The 20,813-nt window shown below is 38.5% G+C and overlaps 1 protein-coding gene across 8 annotated transcripts in view; it reads left to right on the top strand.

The window, feature by feature from the left end:
• The first annotated feature begins 9 nt into the window (after positions 1-9).
• The window catches only part of LUC7L3 (LUC7 like 3 pre-mRNA splicing factor), a 24,957-nt gene continuing 4,153 nt past the window's right edge, over positions 10-20,813 (top strand). For 2 of the 8 annotated variants that reach the window (XM_022557804.3, XM_089901093.1), the window contains exons 1-9: positions 11-243; positions 11,197-11,263; positions 14,158-14,197; positions 14,680-14,824; positions 15,177-15,251; positions 16,550-16,654; positions 17,613-17,774; positions 18,171-18,454; positions 19,192-19,352. In XM_022557804.3, the coding sequence (XP_022413512.1) occupies positions 145-243; positions 11,197-11,263; positions 14,158-14,197; positions 14,680-14,824; positions 15,177-15,251; positions 16,550-16,654; positions 17,613-17,774; positions 18,171-18,454; positions 19,192-19,352 (1,138 nt within the window). In that variant the 5' untranslated portion in view covers positions 11-144. Of the gene's footprint in view, positions 244-4,061; positions 4,579-11,196; positions 11,264-11,509; positions 12,413-14,157; positions 14,198-14,679; positions 14,825-15,176; positions 15,252-16,549; positions 16,655-17,612; positions 17,775-18,170; positions 18,455-19,191; positions 19,353-20,813 lie in introns of those variants that run through there. The other 6 variants (XM_022557803.3, XM_022557802.3, XM_022557799.3 and 3 more) reach the window with 6 other exon arrangements.

The raw sequence follows: 20,813 nt of genomic DNA, 5'->3' as shown, positions 1-20,813 counted from the left end.
CGCGGCGGCCATTTTGTCTTGTCGGCTCCTGTTTAGCGCAGGCTATTAGGCCGGGAGCGGGCTGGAGAGCTTGGCGACCGTGCCGCCGGCGTTTTCTTTGGTGGGTGCCAGGGCTGGTGGGAGCAGTCGCCCGAGGAAAGCACCATGATTTCGGCCGCGCAATTGTTGGATGAGTTAATGGGCCGGGACCGAAACCTCGCCCCGGATGAGAAGCGCAGCAACGTGCGGTGGGACCACGAGAGCGTAAGTCCCGCGGGCCTTGGGCCTATGCCCGGGCGTCGTGGGGGAGGGGAGTGGAACGGACTGGGGCCCGCCGGGGCCGCGGCGCGGTTTGGGGCCCGGGCCGCCCCGCAGTCAAGTGTCTGACCCCGTGGCCGGAGGGAGCCTGGAGGATAGCCCAGGAGGGAGGAGTCCTCCTGGATCCTAGGATAAGGGATGATTTATTGTTGTTGTTTAAGTATCAAGGAAGTGAAAAAGACCCTTGGCAGAATTGAAAAGCACCTTAATCAGGCAGGGAAAGGCGGGAAAGGAAGGAATTTTTTTTTTTTTTTTTAACATCTATAGGCTCTGGAGTTTTCACTTCATTGTGAAACAGGGGAAAGGGCAAATTCTACCGTTATTTGGGCTGAGCGACGTATTTAGACTGAAATTTCTGGCCAGCATTAGTGGTAAAAATCGTAACAGTATATTATTTCAGTAATGGTTCAGTTTCGACGCTTATATGGGGAAATAAAATTTTAAAAGAGGTCATAACTTGGTAGGGTTCACCGTGATTTACAAATATTGTTTGATAGCAGTACGGTCTAGTAAGCCATTCATGTAGATAATTGTCAAGGCATTTTCTTCACGTGAAACTCATTTGATTCTCTTAACCCTGTAGGGGTAAATAATTATAAACCCAGTTTCACAGATGAGACTTGAGAGGCTCACCCAAGGTCTTTTGGCAAGTTAAATGGCGATACTAAACCTAATCTTTGTGGTCTTGTTCACTTTCCACAGTTCTATGAAACTGGCTCTCTGCAAATACCCTGATGTTTATCTAGTGTTTTGAACACGATGTGTAACATTTGTTTTAGGTCTTACCTGAAGAATAGATGTAGAATTTAATTTTACATGTGGTTGTAATCAAGATAATTTAAGGGCAGTTACTAATCAAAATATGAAGGAATAAACAAATATGCCTTTTTTTTTTAAGTTGCTTACTCATTTTAAACATAGGCTTTGGTCAGAATAAAATTTCTCTTGCAGTGCGGGAAAACAAGTTGGTGCTAGACAAGTCTTTTCAGTACCTTAAAAGATAAGAGTTTGACTAAAGTTGTGGGCGCTGCCTGATTCCACAGTAGTATGAAGTGTTGTGGTAGAATTCATAGAGTAACTGTTTTTTGCCTTGATTCTTTCTTTTCTAGGCATTTCTTTGTAACAGTGAAGTAACTTTTTCTTTTACCACTTCACTCAGTAATCTAAGCTTTGCAAAAAGAAAAAAATGAACATTATGATTCACTTGATGGGCAAATAGGACATTTATCTATTTTGAATTACAGAGAGAAAATTCCTTTTGATTGCTCATCAACTGGAGCAGCCTATGTCTGTGCCTAATTGGTTTTGAACAAGTGTTGTGGAGAAAATTTTTTTCCTGGTGGTATTTTATTGCTGTATTCCATTACATGTGCTGGGTTTATAACATAAGTAATGAGGCTGTCAGAAAAGCAACTTAAGTTTTATGTCATCTTAGTTCAATAAATCTGTTTTCCTTTCAGGGTTTTTTTTTCCTTTTAGAGCTTCTCACTGATTTAAACTTTTGGTGCTGTTAAAATATTTTATGCCTTTAATGACAAGTTGCACTTCATTCTAGATTCAGGGATTTGAAAAAGTCAATTGCTGGTGTTTCAGATTCTTGTCTGCAAGGAAAGGTTGGTGTAGACCAGCATGTGGCCTCTTCTAAATAAGCAGGAATTACTATAGAGTTTTATAAAGCTGGGGAAGCTCGTGGCATCACTTCCAGGTCATTTGCATATGTTGTTGGCTGTTAGTGCTGAAATCCTGGAGGAATAGACAACCCCAGTATGTACTGTAAGGGTTTCACCATCACTGTAACCTGATATTTCAATTTTTTATTTTTTTATTTTTTTGGCCACGCCTCGAGGCTTGTGGGATCTTAGTCCCTGACCAGGGATCAAACACAAGCCCTAGTCAGTGAAAGCGTGGAGTCCTAACCACTGGACCACCAGGGAATTCCCCAAAATATTTTTGCATTCCTGTTCTATCTGGAAATTTTTCTTTGCCACACTTGCACTGGATGCAGAAAGCCATTTCAGCTGGGTGGGGTCCTTTTGTTTAACAATGAAATGGAAGCTTTACCTTAGTGTTAAAAAATTCCTAGATGTCTGCATCAGACTGATCTTTGGAATTTGTTTTAAATGCAGATATCTGTACTTCTCGGGCAGGCGCCCACCCACCCACCCCCATTCTGATAGGTCTACATTAAGGCCCCAGAAATCTGCATTTTTTAAAATGGCATCTTTATGCATTCTAAAGCTTGTGAACTACTGCTTCCTGACCCACCTCCTTAGTGTCAATACTAGGTTTTTTTGTTTGTTTTAATAAATTTATTTGTTTTTATTTTTGGCTGTGTTGGGTCTTCGTTGCTGTGCGTGGGCTTTCTCTAGTTGTAGCGAACGGGGGCTACTCTTCGTTGCAGTGCACGGGCTTCTCATTGTCGTGGCTTCTCTTGTTGCGGAGCACGGGCTCTAGGTGCGCAGGCTTCAGTAGTTGTGGCACTCGGGCTCAGTAGTTGTGGCTCGCGGGCTCAGTAGTTGTGGCTCGCAGGCTCAGTAGTTGTGGTGCACGGGCTTAGTTGCTCTGCGGCACGTGGGATCTTACCAGGCCAGGGACCAAACCCATGTTCCCTGCCTTGGCAGGCGGATTCTTAACCACTGTGCCACCAGGGAAGCCCAATACTAGGTTTTTAATTGTGAGCTAGAAGCACTTGGGGGAAACTCATTTTTAAGTGAAGGATGCTTCTGTGATGCAAATTACTGACCTTTCATTTATTTGTAAAGATGTATGTAACCACTATCAGGGAAAGTGCTTTACGTTACAGGCCTTTCCAACTTTTGTAGATTGTTACCTTTGGATCTGAGAGAAAGTAGTGTTCAACTAAAGTAGTTTTCAACTCAAGTCAAATCAGCTTTAATACTGTTCCAAGGATTCATTGACACACCCTCCTCCCTCATTGATTAATATTTTACATTTCCTTGAGATTAGTGTTTTTGCGTTAAGCAGTTTGCTCTGCTTTGTTAATCCTAAACAACCAGGGTAATGAGGAAAGCATAGGATTTTACCTGCCTAGTGTGAGCACCTTTTGGTTAGTGTTCACATGCAAAGATTTCAGCGTTTGATAGAGAAGGCATTGGTAGCCTTCTGATCATTTGAAGAGTTGAGATTGTAGGGAATTGTAAAGTTTGGTCTGGAGCTTTTATTATTATATATATAAAAGGAACTTTGTAGTTCAAATTGAGGATTTTATATTGTAGATCTCAACCCAAGAGTGAAATTAAGTGTTGACTTAACTCTGATTCTAATAATATGTAAAATGAGACTTTGTTCATAATTTATCAAATTCAGGTGTGCCCTCTTTTCAATGAACGCTTAATGATTTATGAAGGGAATTGAAATAAATGTTCTTTTCTAAAATTTTCACAATGTTAGCAGATACTGTCACTGACACTGAAAGTTGTTTAGAAAAGAAAAAAACAGTTAAGTTACTGTCCACATTTTTACTTGTGACTTTTAACATCTAAAAAAGGGATTCAGGGCTTCCCTGGTGGCGCAGTGGTTGAGAGTCCGCCTGCCGATGCAGGGGACACGGGTTCGTGCCCCGGTCCGGGAAGATCCCACATGCCGCGGAGCAGCTGGGCCCGTGAGCCATGGCCGCTGAGCCTGCGCGTCCGGAGCCTGTGCTCCGCAACGGGAGAGGCCACAACAGTGAGAGGCCCGCGTACAGCAAAAAAAAAAAAAAAAAAGGGATTCAGAATCTAAGAAGGAAATTGGAAGCAAAAAATGAGTAAATATACCACATGGCATCTACAGGTATTTTACTAGACAGTTGTGTTTTTTTTTTGTTTTTGTTTTTTGAGGTACGTGCGCCTCTCACTGTTGTGGCCTCTCCCGTTGCGGAGCACAGGCTCCGGACGCGCAGGCTCAGCGGCCATGGCTCACGGGCCCAGCTGCTCCGCGGCATGTGGGATCTTCCCGGACCGGGGCACGAACCCGTGTCCCCTGCATCGGCAGGCGGACTCTCAACCACTGCGCCACCAGGGAAGCCCTACTAGACAGTTTTAATTCATAGCCACCAAAATGTTATTTCTGTCAGAAGTATAGGCATCTCCTGCCTCACTCTGTAGTACATGGTAAGTGTTGGGCTTCTTGGAATTGCCAGCAGCCTATATTTTGTGTATATAACTGCTGTTTGCTTTTTTCTCTCCAAAACACATACAGAAGTGAATAGTGGAATGAACTCTGCATGTAACCATACCCAGTGAGACACATTATCAACAGATGGCCAGTATTATTTCCTCTGTATGTCCTACTTCTTTCACTATTTTGAAGCAGTTCTATCATTTCAACCTTAAAGACATCATTATCTGTCTCTAAAATATAAGGACTGGGACTTCCCTGGCATTCCTGTGGTTAAGACTGCTAGTACAGGGGGCATCAGGTTCGCTCCCTGGTTGGGGAACTAAGATTCTGCGTGCCTTGGAGCACGACAAATAAATAACCACAATATTATTATCACACTGAAAATATTAAGGTATTTCCTTAATATTTGATTGCCTTTGGGAAACCGTGTGTGTGTCTCTCTGTCTCTCTCTCTCTCTGTGTCTCTCTCTCTCTGTCTCTGTCTCATTAGACTTTTTTTTCCTTCTGATGCACCGTGCAGCTTGTGGGATCTTAGTTCCCTGACCAGGGATTGAATCTGGACCCTCAAGCAGTGAAAGCACGGAGTCCTAACTACTGGACTTCCAGGGAATTCCTGGTATCTCATTAGACTTGATTTCTTCACAAGGGGAGAAAGTAGCTTATGTTAGTATACAGTGTTTCATTGTTTTATGAAATGTGTTTAATTTTCTGATCATTTCTTGTAAATTGAGGAAGTTCCTATAATTACTTTGGATGATACAAATAATACAGATTATTTTGAATGACACAAAAATGTATCATTCTTATAATATGTACAACCGAATAGTATAGATGCAGCACTTTCCCTGAGAGAACTGTCATTTGGTAGCAGTTATGAAGGAGTAATGGGCTTTTGTAGCACAGTGGGGGAAAGTAGAGGGTCTAGAAAAGCACACATGAAAAGGGCACTTAACCCAGACTGGGGTACTTGGGGAAGGCCTCTTAAAGTGGACTTTAAATACTGGGACCTAAAGGATTCGTAGGAGTTAGCCTGAGGGAGAGAAGACAAATGTTACTAGGGGCTGGAGAGAATCTTAGGCCTGAGAAATTGTGAATGGTATTAGAGCTGAAGCCCTTGTTTTTGTTGTTGGGGGAGGAGGTGTGTAGATAGATGAGCAGGGACCTCGTTTTGAATGTTTTTTTATAAGCCTTGTTAAAAGTTGGGACTAAATGACATTGGGAAATAATTGAAGGTTTCTTAGTGGGAGAGAGATGTTTACTATCTCAGCTGCTGTGGAAAATTGATTAAAATTTTACAAGAAATTTGTGTAGACAATAAAAAAGAGTGAACCATGACTAATTACTATGTTAAGAATTGATTTTACTATTATGTCCCCTCTGATTTAGAGTTGTTAAAATGATTTTTTACAAAAGTAATCTTGCTTTACTATAAAAGATTAAAATTAGAAGTAAACAGCGGAAGTCTGACCTTGTCTCCCCTTCCTATTGTCACATTCCCCTGGAAAAGCTTAAAAATTTGTATGTATGTTTCCAGATCTTTCCTAGTAATTTACAGACAGATATATAAGTGAAAGTTGTCATATAGTAATGTTATATAAGTTATAATATATACTTAACAACTTTCACTTATACTGTGGAATCTTTCCTCATTGGTACATGTAAATCTACCTTAGCGCTTCACTGGTGGCGCAAGGAAGAATCTGCCTGCCATGCAGGGGACATGGGTTTGAGCCCTGGTCCGGGAAGATCCCACATGCCGCGGAGCAGCTAAGCCCGTGTGCCCCAACTACTGAGCCTGTGCTCTAGAACTGGTGTTCCACAACTACTGAGCCCGCGTGTTGCAACTGCTGAAGCCTACGCGACTAGAGCCCGTGCTCTGCAACAAGAGAAGCCACAGCAATGAGAAGCCCGCGCACCACAACTGAGAGTAGCCCCCACTCGCCGCAACTAGAGAAAGCTCGCGTTAAGCAACGAAGACCCAACACAACCAAAAATAAATGAAAAAAAAAATCTACCTTAGTTTAACTATTTCCTGGTGGATATGTAGATTATGTCAAATTCTTTTACCATTACCAACCAATCCGCAATGAACGTTCTCGTACATGTAGCTGAATCATTTGTAGAATAGATTCCTAGAAAGATAATGACTAAGTTAAATGCATACTTAGCCATTTTGATGGATGCTGCGAAATTGTCCCACAACTCTAGTAATGTTTGGAATGTTCCTTTTCCCAACAGAGTATCTAATGCCAGATTTTTATTTTTTTGAATTTTGAATTTGAATTTTATTTTCAGATATTGTTTTAATTTTTGACAGTTTGACTTTGTTTAATGTGATGGAAACTTGGAATTAAAATTTCCTAGTCACATTCCTAAGATTGGTTGTATCTGCATTCTCTTAAGTGGTAGTGAAAAGTATGCTGTTGAGATTGAACTCTTCTGGTCTTTAGTGTTACCTTAATTTATCAAGAGAATCACAATTATGTTATGAGAACTCTGTTTCCCCTTGCCACCTTTGGTTATCAGACTTCTAGGTCCATGATGGACATTTAGTAAAGACTTGCTGAGTCAAAGACTGTTAATATTTTTAGTTAAACATCCTCAATCCCTGGGAAGGGTTAAAAGAAGCAGTCTAAGTAGCTAGAGTTTATTGGGTAGAATAACAAATGTGTTGATGTTCCATTTCTTTACAACAGTATCTTAAGGAGAATTGGAGAGTGGAAAGAGCACACAGAAAAGAATTAGGAAAATAGGTTTTAATCTCTATTTTGTAAGTAGCTAGATGCCTTCAGGGCAGGTCATGTGGTTGATCTCAGTTTCTCATCTCAGATGCAGTGATTGGACTAAATTATAGGTAGACCTGCTGGCATGCCTTATTTGATCTACATAGTGCCTAAAGACATTTAAAAAAGTAATGGGTAGTATTTAAAAAACCAGACTTATTTGCTCATTTCTCCCAATTCAGTAAATGGAGAGTTTAAATTTTACAATCCCACTGTGAAATACTTATTGTCTCCTTTTTTTGTATTGAGGACACGAGGCAGAGTTACAGTTGAAAAGTGGCGGCCACGTTTCAAACTCTGCAGTATGTTGCCTCTCCAAGCATACCTATTTCAACTTGCCTATTTCATACTCTGCTATGTCTGTCTTTTCATGTTTCCTTATGCCTAGAATGTCTTGTCATTCCACTTCTGAACTTAACCAGTTCAAGCTTCACCACTTGACATTCCTGACTAAATTCCTGTCTGTTCTAGTGATGCATGTACATTTTAGTTTTTGTGTCACTACTAAACCGAGCTTCTTGAGGAGTGAGTCTCAACATGGTCTTGTATTGATACTTCAAGCATCGTTTTTAGCACATAGTGTTAAATGATTTTTGAAGTGCCATTTTCTACTTTTTCAAATTAAATGCCCTTTAAAATTAAAATTCCATACAGTACTTACTAGATTTAAGTGTGTTCACTCACGTATTTTATTGGAAAACTGACATAGTATATTTAGACTTAGAGTTTTGACCACTTAGAATGTACTGTTTTTTGGAAAACTGTATAAATAAGGCTTAGAGTTTAGAATAAAACTTTATTTTATTTGTTTATTATTTTTGGCTGTGTTGGGTCTTCGTTGCTGCGTGTGGGCTTTCTCTAGTTGCGGCAAGCGGGGGCTACTCTTCGTTGCGGTGCACGGGCTTCTCATTGCAGTGGCTTCTCTTGTTGCGGAGCATGGGCTCTAGGCGTGCAGGCTTCAGTCGTTGTGGCGCGCAGGCTCAGTAGTTGTGGCTCGCGGCTTCTAGAGTGCAGGCTCAGTCGTTGTAGCGCATGGGCTTAGTTGCTCCGTGGTATGTGGGATCTTTCTGGACCAGGGATCGAACCCGTGTCCCCTGCATTGGCAGGCAGATTCTTAACCGCTGTGCCAGCAGGGAAGCCCTAAGAATAAAACTTTAAATAGCTCTGAAAATCAGAGGTATTTTAGTTTTAAAAACCAGAATTTATTACACATTTTATGACAAACCTTGAAGTTACTAGTCATCCCCACTTTTACAGAAAACTTAAGTCATACAGTATGTGGTAAATCCCAGTTCAGACCCAGGTCAGTTTGATTTTGGTGATAAATGCTATTAAAACTAAGATTCAATAAGTACTATTTGGAAATAATTCCAAAAAGATTTCCTTCCTATAAATACTCAAGTTTGTATTTGGTTATATTTAAGAGTCAGGAGGGACCTTAGAGATGTTTATTCCTTTTGTTTTAATGAACAGTAGTTTTATATTTACATATATACTTGAAAGCAAAATGCATAGTGATAGTAATAACTTTCATACTTATGATAGTAAACTTTCATACTTATGAGGGCTGAACGCCAAGTTTAGTTTTAAAATTAAATAATATAATTAAATAATATAATTAAAACCATATAATTTGTAGCTATAAGTAATGGTAAATGCTGGTAATAACTATTATTAACCTATTTCATATAACTATTAACATTGTGGGAAATTTGTTAAATAATTTTTGGGCCCTTGGAACCAGGGTTAATAGTCTGAAAGATAAGTAGCATACCCTCTTTGTCTCTGTCCTCCTTCCCCCAAATGAAAGGGATTCTTTTTTTTTTTTTTACTAGCTAATTATTTGGTTGCGCCGGGTCTTAGTTGCGACTCACGGGCTCCTTAGTTGTGGCTCGCCTGCTCCTTAGTTGCGGCATGCATGCGGGATCTAGTTCCCTGACCAGGGATCAAACCTGGGCTCCCTGCATTGGGAGCACGGAATCTTAACCACTGTGCCACCAGGGAAGTCCCCTGAAAGAGACTCTTAAACTGAATGTTGGCATTGGTATTTTGCTGATACACTTAAAGTGGATGCAGAATTTAACAAGTCAGACATTTTAATAATTAGAAAAGTATATAGCATTTTAAAACAATCATTTGCATGTATAGAGCCCTTTTAAAATTCAGGTATAGTTGATTTACAATATTATATAAGTTTCGGGTGTACAACATAGTGATTTACAATTTTTAAAGATTTTACTCCATTTACAGTTACTGTAAAATATTGGCTATATTATATTCCCTGTGCTGTACAATATATCTTTGTAGCTTATTTATTTTATACATCATAGTCTGTACCTCTTAATACACTACCTCTATTTTGCCCCTCCCTCTTCCCATTTGTTCTCTATATCACAGAGTCTGTTTTATTTTGTTGTTATCATATTCACTAATTTGCTTTTTTTTTTTTTTTTTTTTTAAGATTCCACAAATGCATACAGTATTTGTCTTTCTCTGTCTGGCTTATTTCACTAAGTATAATCCCCTCCAAGTCCATCTTTGTTGTTGCAAATGGCAAATTTTCATGGCTGATTAGTGTTCCATCGTGTATATATACCACATTTTCTTTATCCATTCATGTGTTGATGGACACTTAGGATGCTTCCATATCTTGGCTATTGTAAATAACGCTGCTGTGAACATTGGGGTGCATGTATCATTTTGAATTAGTGTTTTCGTTTTCTTTGGATATATACCCTGGAGTGGAATTGTTGGATCATATATGGTAGTTCTATTTTTTTTTGAGGAACTTACATATGGTTTTTCCACAGTGGCTGCACCAATTTACATTCCTACCAACAGTGTACAAGGGTTCCCCTTTCTCCACATCCTCGCCAACATGTTATTTGTGGTCATACAGAGCCTTTTTAATAATTTAAAATCGAGTGTTAGAACTTCTAAAGAAAAGAAAATGGTACAAAGATACTATGACATATGGCTACATATAACAGGATAATATTGATATAAAACTAAATCTGTTTAGACATGATTTTTGAATCTCATTGTTCTTTATGAGACCTTTCTTTATAAGACCTTAGTTATTTTGGACACAGCTTATGGAACCACATTGCTTCACACAAGTATAAAACAGTTGACCTTTGAAGCAAAAAACAATCTATTTCAGATTTAACATCCAGTTCTAAGTGTCTCGAAAAAACTCATTCAATCTTAAATTTAGCAGACCTTTTCTATCATATGTTATAGTTGTACATTGAAAAATTACCCAATAACAATGAAGGGTTATATGAAGGGAGATATTTTGCTTAACAGGTTTTGGTTTGTAGTGTTATAGAATTAAACATAGGATAGAGCAGTCTCGGAATATATCTGAAGGAGTTACAAAAGTACCAGTGAGAGAGAATTAAAAGTCGGTTTCATGTTAATAATTCTTCCTCATACCATAGAAATTACTCAGTAAAAGTGCTGGCATGTGTGAAAATATCCACTACACCTTAGGGCCTGTTACAGGATCTCTTTAAGTGAAAATACTGAACCAGATTGCTTTAAATAAGTGTTATTTGGAATTTAGGCAGTGATTTCCAAGTCTTAGTCTGTAAATTGGTTCTGGTCTTTAACAAAGTTAGGAAAATAAGAACAATGTTTTTTGTGTGTTTTTAATTAAAAATAAAAAGTTATCTTTTTTCTGGATGTCTTTATCCAGTATTTTTTGTTGCTTGGGAGTAGGGCAGTGATTTCTAATAGAAATAGGAAGTAATTATAGAAATAGAAAATGCTGGTAACTGTCAGTCCTGCACTTCTTGTACTGGAATCCAGGAGTCTGAAAGTCATTAATTTACCTAACTAAATGGCTTAACAAATGAAATTATTCTTAACTTACTTGGTTGAAAGATGAAGATCATGAAATGAGAAAATAGTTATTTGGCACCCTTTTCTGGTATAGTTCTAAAACCGAACAATTTCAAAAAGTTAAATTACCTTTGTCTTTCTTCACTAGGTTTGTAAATATTATCTCTGTGGTTTTTGTCCTGCGGAATTGTTCACAAACACTCGTTCTGATCTTGGTAAGTAAGTGTTCTGTGTAACTTTTATCGAATTTATGATTAAAGAGAAACTGATACTTTATAATTTTGAAAAGAAGTTTCCTCTTAAAGGTTTGTTGATAAAGTAATTTCTTTCCTGGCTTAGTTTTTTGAATGTATTAATAAATGTCAGTCTAATTAAACATGGTGGCTTAATTGAATATACATATCTATTTCCACTCCCTCCTGAAACCCCTCCACTAAAATGAAAATTTAAAAACAAAAAAGGTGTAAATGGAAGAGTCGAGATAACATTAGAGATGTCAGCACATTTTTGGAAGATGACAAATGGATGGAAGAATAGCAGAGAAACCTGTACCCTAAAAGCCTGCAGAAGGGGGTATTAAACAGAAGAAAGAGTTTGATCAGCAGAACCCTGGACAGGCTCAGGATTTGGAGGCATCAGGTACCATAGAAGGCAGAGTTGAATCATGGGGCTGAAAACCAGAGATTAGTCTAGTTCAGGGTTTCTCAACCTTGACATTTGACAGTTTTACCTGGAAAATTCTGTGTTTGCGGGGGTGGGAGGGGCTGTCCTGTGGATTGTAGGATGTTTAGTAGCATCCTTGGCCTGTACCCAGTAGATGCCAGTAACATCTCCCAATTGTGACAACCAAAAATGCCTCCAGGCATTGCCAGATACCCCTGGGGGCAAAACTGCCCTTGTTGAGAACCACTAGTCTGTGTGGTCAGACCTGTGCATCTGGTGATTCTGTCTCCCACCCCTACAGCCCAGGAGACCCCGGGGGTTATGTTCTGAAGAAATTGGGGTAAAGAGACTCTAGTTCATTTGAGCCACAAAATGCAAAAAAAAAATTTGATCATTTTCTTCTCCCAAGGATGGTACATAACTAGTATCATTCTAGAAACATTAACAGCTTGCCCTAAAACATTAAGAGCACATTAGGGCTGGATGTATCTAGATACTGGGAGTAGAGATACAGGACAGGGCAGTAATGAACGAAGATGAGACTGTAAGAGATAAAATGAGTCTGTATTTTCAATAGTGAGGTTTTCCCATCCCCTTCCTCTGCCCTGTTCCTAGAAGGATACAGCCAGATGTTTTTCCCCAGGCAGAAGAGAAGAGGATTCTTTAGAGAAAGTGAACAGTTCCAGAGAAATGATCTACAGGTACTGACCCTTGGGGAATCTCCTAAAAGAAAGTCTTGCTGCCCGATTTTCCTATGGTAAAGCCCGTTAGTTGACAAACCCTGCCTGAGCATACCAACTTCGAGTCAGATTTTGGAAGTGTTTTGCCAGCCAAGGAATACCAGTCAGACATTTGAAGAAAATCTTCAAACACAAAAGATTAACCAAAACCAACAGAAAAAAAGAATTTAGTGGAATATGGTGGATAATGGGGGAAAACAGAAGAAAAAAAATTTTAAAGCCGTAACTAAATTCAGTATCCTCAGAGAAATAAGAGAACATATCAGGAGGAATAGGATGCTGTATTAAAAGGGAAGTTTTGAAAAACGAAGAAGAGTTCTTAGAAATTAGAACTAGAGAAATCTGAAATAAAATCAGGGGAAAGTTTTGAGGATAAAATAAATTTGTGGAATGTTGATAAAAAATTAAAATTTGAAAAAATTATATCAGTCCAGTCCTCTAATAGCTAATTAAGAGTTCTAGATAGAGAAAACAGAAGGGAGGAAATTTTAATATTGCATTATTAAAGGACTTTACCCTCTAGATTGAGTGAGTCCTTCAAGAGCTCAGTACAACAAATGAAAAAAGATCCACACCATTGTGAAATTCCAGAACACCAGGCGTGAGGGTGGGGCACATAGGATTATCAGTCAGGATGGCCTCAAATTTGTCAGTATGACACTGGAAGTTGAAGACACTGCAGAAACACCCTCAGGATTCTGAATGAAAAAATGTTTTTTACCTAGGTTAGCTATATAGCCAAACAAAAGGACATTTTCAGACATGCACGGTCTCAACAAACTTATCTACCACCTTTTCTCTGGAAACTCATGGGCGTAAACCAAGAAGGAGAGAAATAAGAGATCCAGTAAACTTCAGTACAGACCAGAAAAGGAATTTCTAAGGATGACAACTCTATTAGTGAGCTTAGAAAAACAGCAGCCCAGGCTGAAGCAGGACAGAAAGCTCATGGAAGAAAATAAAGCTGATTATCTGATATATTTTGAATCTTGAGGGACATTGATATTGAGATAGTTTCTTATAGCTGAGTTAAAGTGTTTGAGATGAATTTGGAAATGGAGACATAGAAAAGACTAAACAAAAGAAAGAATTCCAGTAAGTTTATCAAAAGTGTCATTATAATGCACCTTTTGTTTGACTCAGCAGTTAATGTAGGACTTGGATAATCAAAATATACGCACTGAATGTTTATTTAACCTAAATTTTTGATGCCTAGGATAAACCAAGAAAAAGCAAAATAAGCATAAAATTTAGAAATATGGAGGTAATTCCAGAAGATACAACTAAAAGGGTCAAAATTGGTTGCCTTTTGGAGATGGTAAGGGGTAGGACTAGGGTGCTAGTCTTGTACTATTTACAGAGACTCGAAATTAATAAAATGTCGCTGGTGGTTCAGACCAGTGGTCTGCCCTCATCCCAGTTTTCTTCTTGGTGGCAGTAAGGAACAATTTTTTCATTCCTCCTACTCCCTCTTTTTTCTTCTCTTACGTAGTTCTGTGTTATACTCATCTTGAAGACTAAGGAGGACACTTTTCATGTGCTTACTTGGGTATGTCGCTTCATGATTCAGTAGGCTTACTTTAGGTGTCTACAGACTACTCAGTGATTAAATGAATCTTCTTTCCTTTTTTAAAAAAGAACTTTTGTTTTAGCAAGAGAAAAGTTAACTTCAATAATTTATACCTTCATATTTCTTGTTCTTTCAGGGCCTTGTGAAAAAATTCATGATGAAAATCTGCGAAAACAGTAAGTTACCTTTTGGGGGGTCATCTCCCCACCCCCATCATTATTTGGCTTTAAGGGGACAAGGATTGAAGAAATAATTGAAATTCGTGTAAAATGAATGTTGGACAGAGGTCCTCTTCGTTAGTTGGGGGTGGTACAGAGTGATGCAGCTTTATGTAATATCACCATGTGAGTACATACTGTATGCCGAGTATAAGCCTAAGCATTTTTTTCTATGTCACATTTGTTTTTTATTTTTTTTCTTCTATTATTATTTTTTGGTGGCTCCTCACAGCTTGCAGGATCTTAGTTCCCTGACCAGGGGTTGAACCCGGACCCTCAGCAGTGAAAGCACAGAGTCCTAACACTGGACCGCCAGGGAATTCTCTACGCCTTCAGTCTAAACGCAGTAGTCCATGAGATTAGTTAAGATAGAATATGAGAGTTGTAATCAATAAAGATTTGGAAGGAAAGCAGTGCTTGTTTATTTTCATTTTTATTAGGTATGAGAAGAGTTCTCGTTTTATGAAAGTTGGCTATGAGAGAGATTTTCTGCGATACTTACAGAGCTTACTTGCAGAAGTAGAACGTAGAATTAGACGAGGCCATGCTCGTTTGGCATTATCTCAAAACCAGCAGTCATCTGGGGTGAGTATGAAATTAATTTACAGTCTTTGTAAAGTGTCCTTGTTCTCTGGAAACCCAGAGATTTCCCTAGTGTTGAAACTTGTGTTCAGGTTCATTCATTACTTTGTATTCTTTTAAAATTTCAGTCTTCGTTAGCAAATGCAATATTGATTTTGCTAATCATGAGGTTTTGGTCTTGGATATAAATAACTGACAGAGTGCAGCTGATTAACAGAAACTGAGGCAGCTGAGTTACTGTCCTTGTGATTCAGCGTTTCAGTCATCAAGTAAAATAGTAGGGATGGTATGTGAGAGTTTGAACGTCTATCTCTGTATTTTAGTGGTTGATAATACATTCTGTTGTCTTCATTAGGCAGCTGGTCCAACAGGCAAAAATGAAGAAAAAATTCAGGTTCTAACAGATAAAATCGATGTACTCCTGCAGCAGGTGAGAATTGTGTGCGTTCATGTCAGAAAATACTTGGAGTAGACACTTAACCAAAGAAGGTATAAGGATGGCAAATAAATACATGTAAAGTTGCTCAATGTCATTAGACATTAGGGAAATACAAATCTACAGTGAGATGCTTTTTGAACACCTATTAGAATTGCTAAAATTAAAAAGACTGACCATATCAAGCGTTAGTGGAGAGCTGGGCAAACTGTCTTACGCTGTTGGGGTATGTGAAATGGTGCAGCCACTTTGGAAAAAGGTTTCTCTCTTAAAAAGTTAAAAGAGGCCCCACGAGCCATTACGCTGCTAGGGAGATGAAAGCATGTGTTTACACAGAGTTGTATACCGATGCTTATAGTGGCTTTATTCATACTAGGCAAGTAACACTCCAGACAGACCCGGAAAGAACTCATGTGAGTGTCAGTAGGTTAATGGATAAAAAAATGTGATGTATCTATACCAGCGGTCCCCAACCTTTTTGGCACCAGGGACCGGTTTCATGGAAGACAGTTTTTCCACAGATGGGGGTGGGGGGATGGTTTCGGGATGATTCAGGCTCATTACATTTATCGTGCAGTTTATTTCTATTGCTGTTACATTGTAATATATAATGAAATAATTATACAGCTCACCATAATGCTGACAGGAGGTGGAGCTCAGGTGGTAATGTCAGCAGGGAAGCAGCTGTAAATACAGATGAAGCTCTGCTTGCTCGCCTGCCGCTCACCTCCTGCTGTGTGGCCAGGTCCCTAATAGACCACGGACCACTCTTGGTCCGGGGGTTGGGGACCCCTGATCTATATACAGTGTGATACACTCTTCAGTAATAAAAAGGAATTAATTACATGTAACTGTGTGGATGAATCTTAAGATAATTAGGTTGAGTGAAAGAGGCCAGAGCCCTACAGAAGGAAAAAAAAGTGCATGGTTCCATTTAAATAAAATTCTAGAAAATGCAAACTAATCTATAGTGACATAAAGCAGATCAGTGGTTGCTTTGGGAGGAGATACAACAAAGAGGCAGGAGGAAACCTTCTTGGGTGATGGATATGTTTATTATCTAGATGGTGGTGTTGCTTTCATGGGAGTCAAACCTTATGAAATTGTGCACCTTAGAAATTTGCTGTTTATGTTCTGTTAAGTATACATAATTAATGCAGGCTTCACTAAACAAAACCAAACAAAAAGACCCAAAACAACCGCTAAATGCTAATGAAGCTTGGGGTAAAAAGAAAAATACTTGGATAGTGTGGTTAGAAAGATATCCTGACTGCTTTTTAAATTCCCCTTAGATTGAAGAATTAGGATCTGAAGGAAAAGTAGAAGAAGCCCAGGGAATGATGAAATTAGTTGAACAGTTAAAAGAAGAGAGAGAATTGCTTAGGTCCACAACTTCGGTGAGTAGCAACCTCATTTTGGTTTACCCAGGCTGTTCACTGAGAATTACTAGGATCTATTCCGATTTGAGAACAGTTTTCTAATGTCAGCAAACTTTATTTTAAAGGGCCACATAGTAAATATTTTAGGTTTGCAGGTCACAAGATTTGTAATATAAAGGCTCTTATATTACAAAAGCAGCTTTAAACAATATATAAACAATTGGATGTGGCTTTGTTCCAGTAAACCTTTACAAAAACAGGCCTCTAAGCCGCTGGCTTGCCAACCTGTGCCTTAGATCATAAGTATTGATTTGGGCCTGGGTTTTATTTATTTTTTGTTAGAACAAATTACTCAGTTTGTATTTACCTTAGTACAGAATTGGTATACTCTTAATAATACCTTCTACTTTCTTAGCTTTCAGTTAGAGAATATAATGTTTGGATATTGATACGTGTTTTGGTATCAATGTATTTGATATGTCTTTGATACAGTGTATTTTGTATCAGTGTATGTATTTGTACATACAAAACACATGTTTTGGATATTGATGCTAGAATATAATTGGTCATTGGTTCCCAAATATTAAAAGGATATGTTCAGATTATACTCAGTGAGTTCAATTCCTTAATGATTTTGAAAAACATTTTTAATATGGAGTCCACATTTTTAACCTGTTGAACCAAGCAAGAAATGAATTCAGACTAAAATAGGTAGCTTTTTCGAGGTGGTATAGGTAGCTTTTTCTTTGTTGGAGTTGAGGGATGGGGTCTTAGTACTTCTTGGGTGATGTGGAAAGTTGATTGCTGCTGTCATGCTTCCTCTCTAAAAGTTGCTGCTCAGTATTATGGCTTTGGGGAAGTGGAAAGTAGCAGTTGACAAAATTAAAAATCTATTCTAAATGTTAAGTACTTTTGGGGCGATTTGTTTGTTCTGTCTTCCTCAGATATTCTTATAATAACTGATTTATCATTTCAGACAATTGAAAGTTTTGCTGCCCAAGAAAAACAAATGGAAGTTTGTGAAGTGTGTGGAGCCTTTTTGATAGTGGGAGATGCCCAGTCCCGGGTAGATGACCATTTGATGGGAAAACAGCACATGGGCTATGCCAAAATTAAAGCTACTGTAGAAGAATTAAAAGTAAGTTTCTTATAAACATGTATTTTAGCTATAGCTAGTACTTTATTTTAATATGGTTAAAAATTGATCACATAGAGATATAAATCTCTCGTTGATATTTTTGCTGACTGTGTTATTTGAGGTAGCGATAATCCCTGTAATGCTTTGCTATTCATTAGATTAGCAAAGCACTGTATTTTTTTTACTCTGTAGTGCCAGGAATTTGGGAGAAAGAATATTCCTGAGGGTTTAGTCAAATAATATCTTGTGTACATACATGGTGTTGAGATTTCTCCATTTCACTTTTAGGGCATCAAATTCCATAAGTTGGTCTAAAAATGCTTCACATTAGGTAGCCATTGTTTGACAGTGTCTTTATATAGTTCTAAAAAAAAAAATCAAACTCTATTTCCTTAGGAAAAATTAAGAAAAAGAACTGAAGAACCTGATCGTGATGAGCGTTTAAAAAAGGAGAAACAAGAACGAGAAGAAAGAGAAAAAGAAAGGGAGAGAGAAAGGGAAGAGAGAGAGAGGAAAAGACGAAGAGAAGAGGAAGAAAGAGAAAAAGAAAGGGCTCGAGACAGAGAAAGAAGAAAGAGGAGTCGATCAAGGAGTCGTCATTCAAGCCGAACTTCTGACCGAAGATGCAGCAGGTCTCGGGACCACAAAAGATCACGAAGTAGAGAAAGAAGGCGAAGCAGGTATATTGAACACATGAAACAGAGCCAGACATATAGTGAGTGTGCAATAAACAGTAGTAATTACTAGTGATATTCCTTGGTACTTGACCCTCTTAAGTCTCATTAAGCGTGAGGATGGATTATGAGAGTTGAATCTGAAAGAGTCCATCTTCGAGGCAACTTCATTGCTATTTCTGAGGCAGTCTAAGGAGGTTTGATGCAGTCTTATTAGGAAGTCGGTGTATTGGATGGTCTTTTAAGTGCTTCTCTTCTCATTGATTCTGAGAAGACTTTTTTTTTTTTTTTTTTTTTTTTCAGTACGCAGGCCTCTCACTGTTGTGGCCTCTCCCATTGCGGAGCACAGGCTCCGGACGCACAGGCTCAGTGGCCATGGCTCACGGGCCTAGCCGCTCCGTGGCATGTGGGATCTTCCCGGACCGGGGCACGAACCCGTGTCCCCTGCATTGGCAGGCGGACTCTCAACCACAGCGCCACCAGGGAAGCCCAAGACATTTAAATTATAAATTATTTTGGGTAGGGCTACCTATTTGAAAAATTGAAGTTAGAAGGATTTTCAATGTTCAGTTCTTAAGATTTCTAATGTAAATATGTTTTAATAGTAGATTCTATTCTTTTGCCTTTAAGGGTAAGTTTTGCTTTTAATCTTGTTATTTATTCAACAGTATGTAATTCTTCAAGGTTTTTTCTCACTGTAATATCAGCTGAAATTGCTTTCCTTTTGTTTCAAATTATTTAAGAAGCAGAGATCGACGAAGAAGCAGAAGCCATGATAGGTCAGAAAGAAAGCATAGATCTCGTAGTCGGGATCGAAGAAGATCAAAAAGCCGAGATCGAAAGTCATATAAGCACAGGAGCAAAAGTCGGGACAGAGAACAAGATAGAAAATCCAAGGAGAAAGGTTAGTTTTTATGAGAATTTAATTTATTAAGAGACTGTTTTCACTTTCTTGTCTCCCCACCGACTCACTTTTCTTCAGACACAGGCAGAGTTCCACTTCCAGCTATACTCATTTTCACTTACGATGAATACCATTCAGTAGGAGACAAGCATTATTCTTCCCTCTCCTGCTCTGATTTGTGAGAATGACAGTTGGCCTGGTGTTTTCTTAGAACATGTTAAAGTCACATCCTTCAATTGATAACTTGAAGACTTATCATTTAGTTTCTTCCAAGTATTGCATTACCTTTTAGCCTTATTAAGGTGTAGAATTCTTGGTTATTGGCAACTTTTTTTTTTTTTTTTGGTACTTGCTGCAGTGTTCCATAGTATGTCTTGCAGAGTAAATGTACATTACTGCATTGGTGCTCATGTACAGCATTCATTTAACTCAGTACTTCTAAGTTTGCAGTAGTTGAATGCCTTACATGTGTCTTACCGTGTTTTTTATTGAAGCAACATGCTCTTTCCCCTCTACTTTTTCCTTTGGTTTTCTGTGGCATTCCAGTATCTGGTTCACTGTGCACTCTTAATGGACTTTTTCATTTTGTCTTTGGCATGTTTTCACAAGGATATTCTCGTCTTTCAACTTAGCCTTCATTGAACGATAATTCTTTTAATCATTAGGGTTGCCTTTCCGCGTTTTCTTCAGATTCTTCGTGCGTCTGTCATTTTGTATTGACTGGGCTATTCTGCTTTGCATGGTTTTCAGGAATGAGAGAAAGGGCTTATTTCTAATTTTCTTGGCTCTGCTTGTTCCATCCTGTTCTGCCTATCTGTGTCCATGTTTGATCACCAACATAATATGTGTGCTCCTGTTTGAATTTATTGTATTAGATGTGTATGTGATACTCATTATTTTCTTTTATGAAACTAGTCTATGGTTTTTGTGGGGTTTAACTGAGTTAGGAAACTAGCAGCACAAACAATGGATTTTTTTTTGTTGTCTTTTATTTTTCCTCAGATAAGTGCACCTTCTCTTTTTAAAAATATTTACATATATTCACTTTTTCTACAACATGGAGCAAATGTTAAAATGTAGGGAACAGGGTAATTTTTAAAACTTGCTGTTGTGAGCTTTAGTATTTGCCATATAAGTTCAGAAATTACTTTTGTGATTCAAAAGGCAATTGATACCAAGAGTTAACTGACTATATAAGTTTTAAGAAAGCTTCACCCAACCTTTTTGCAAGACTTCCTGTATAATATATTTTGGGGATGATGGGTCAACTCTCAAGAGCCAGATAAGGATGTCAGAGATGAAATTAATCACTTCTCTCTGAGAACTAAAGCTCTTTGCTGTATCCTCATTTGTGACACTTAAAATAGTTGCATTGGTTCTCAGGGACAAAAGCTAGCTAGCCTTCATAACTATCTGGGATCAAAGTTGAGCAATAAATGTCACTGGTCTGACTTAAAAACA

This window comes from Delphinapterus leucas, chromosome 19 (genome assembly GCF_059928025.1).
Source record: "Delphinapterus leucas isolate spDelLeu-1000000601 "Yukka" chromosome 19, BTC_Dleu_Yukka2, whole genome shotgun sequence".
In the NCBI taxonomy this organism is placed as follows: Eukaryota; Metazoa; Chordata; class Mammalia; order Artiodactyla; family Monodontidae; genus Delphinapterus; species Delphinapterus leucas.
The sequence above is the reverse complement of the archived record's forward strand: the minus strand, read 5'-3'. Positions and strand labels throughout refer to the sequence as shown.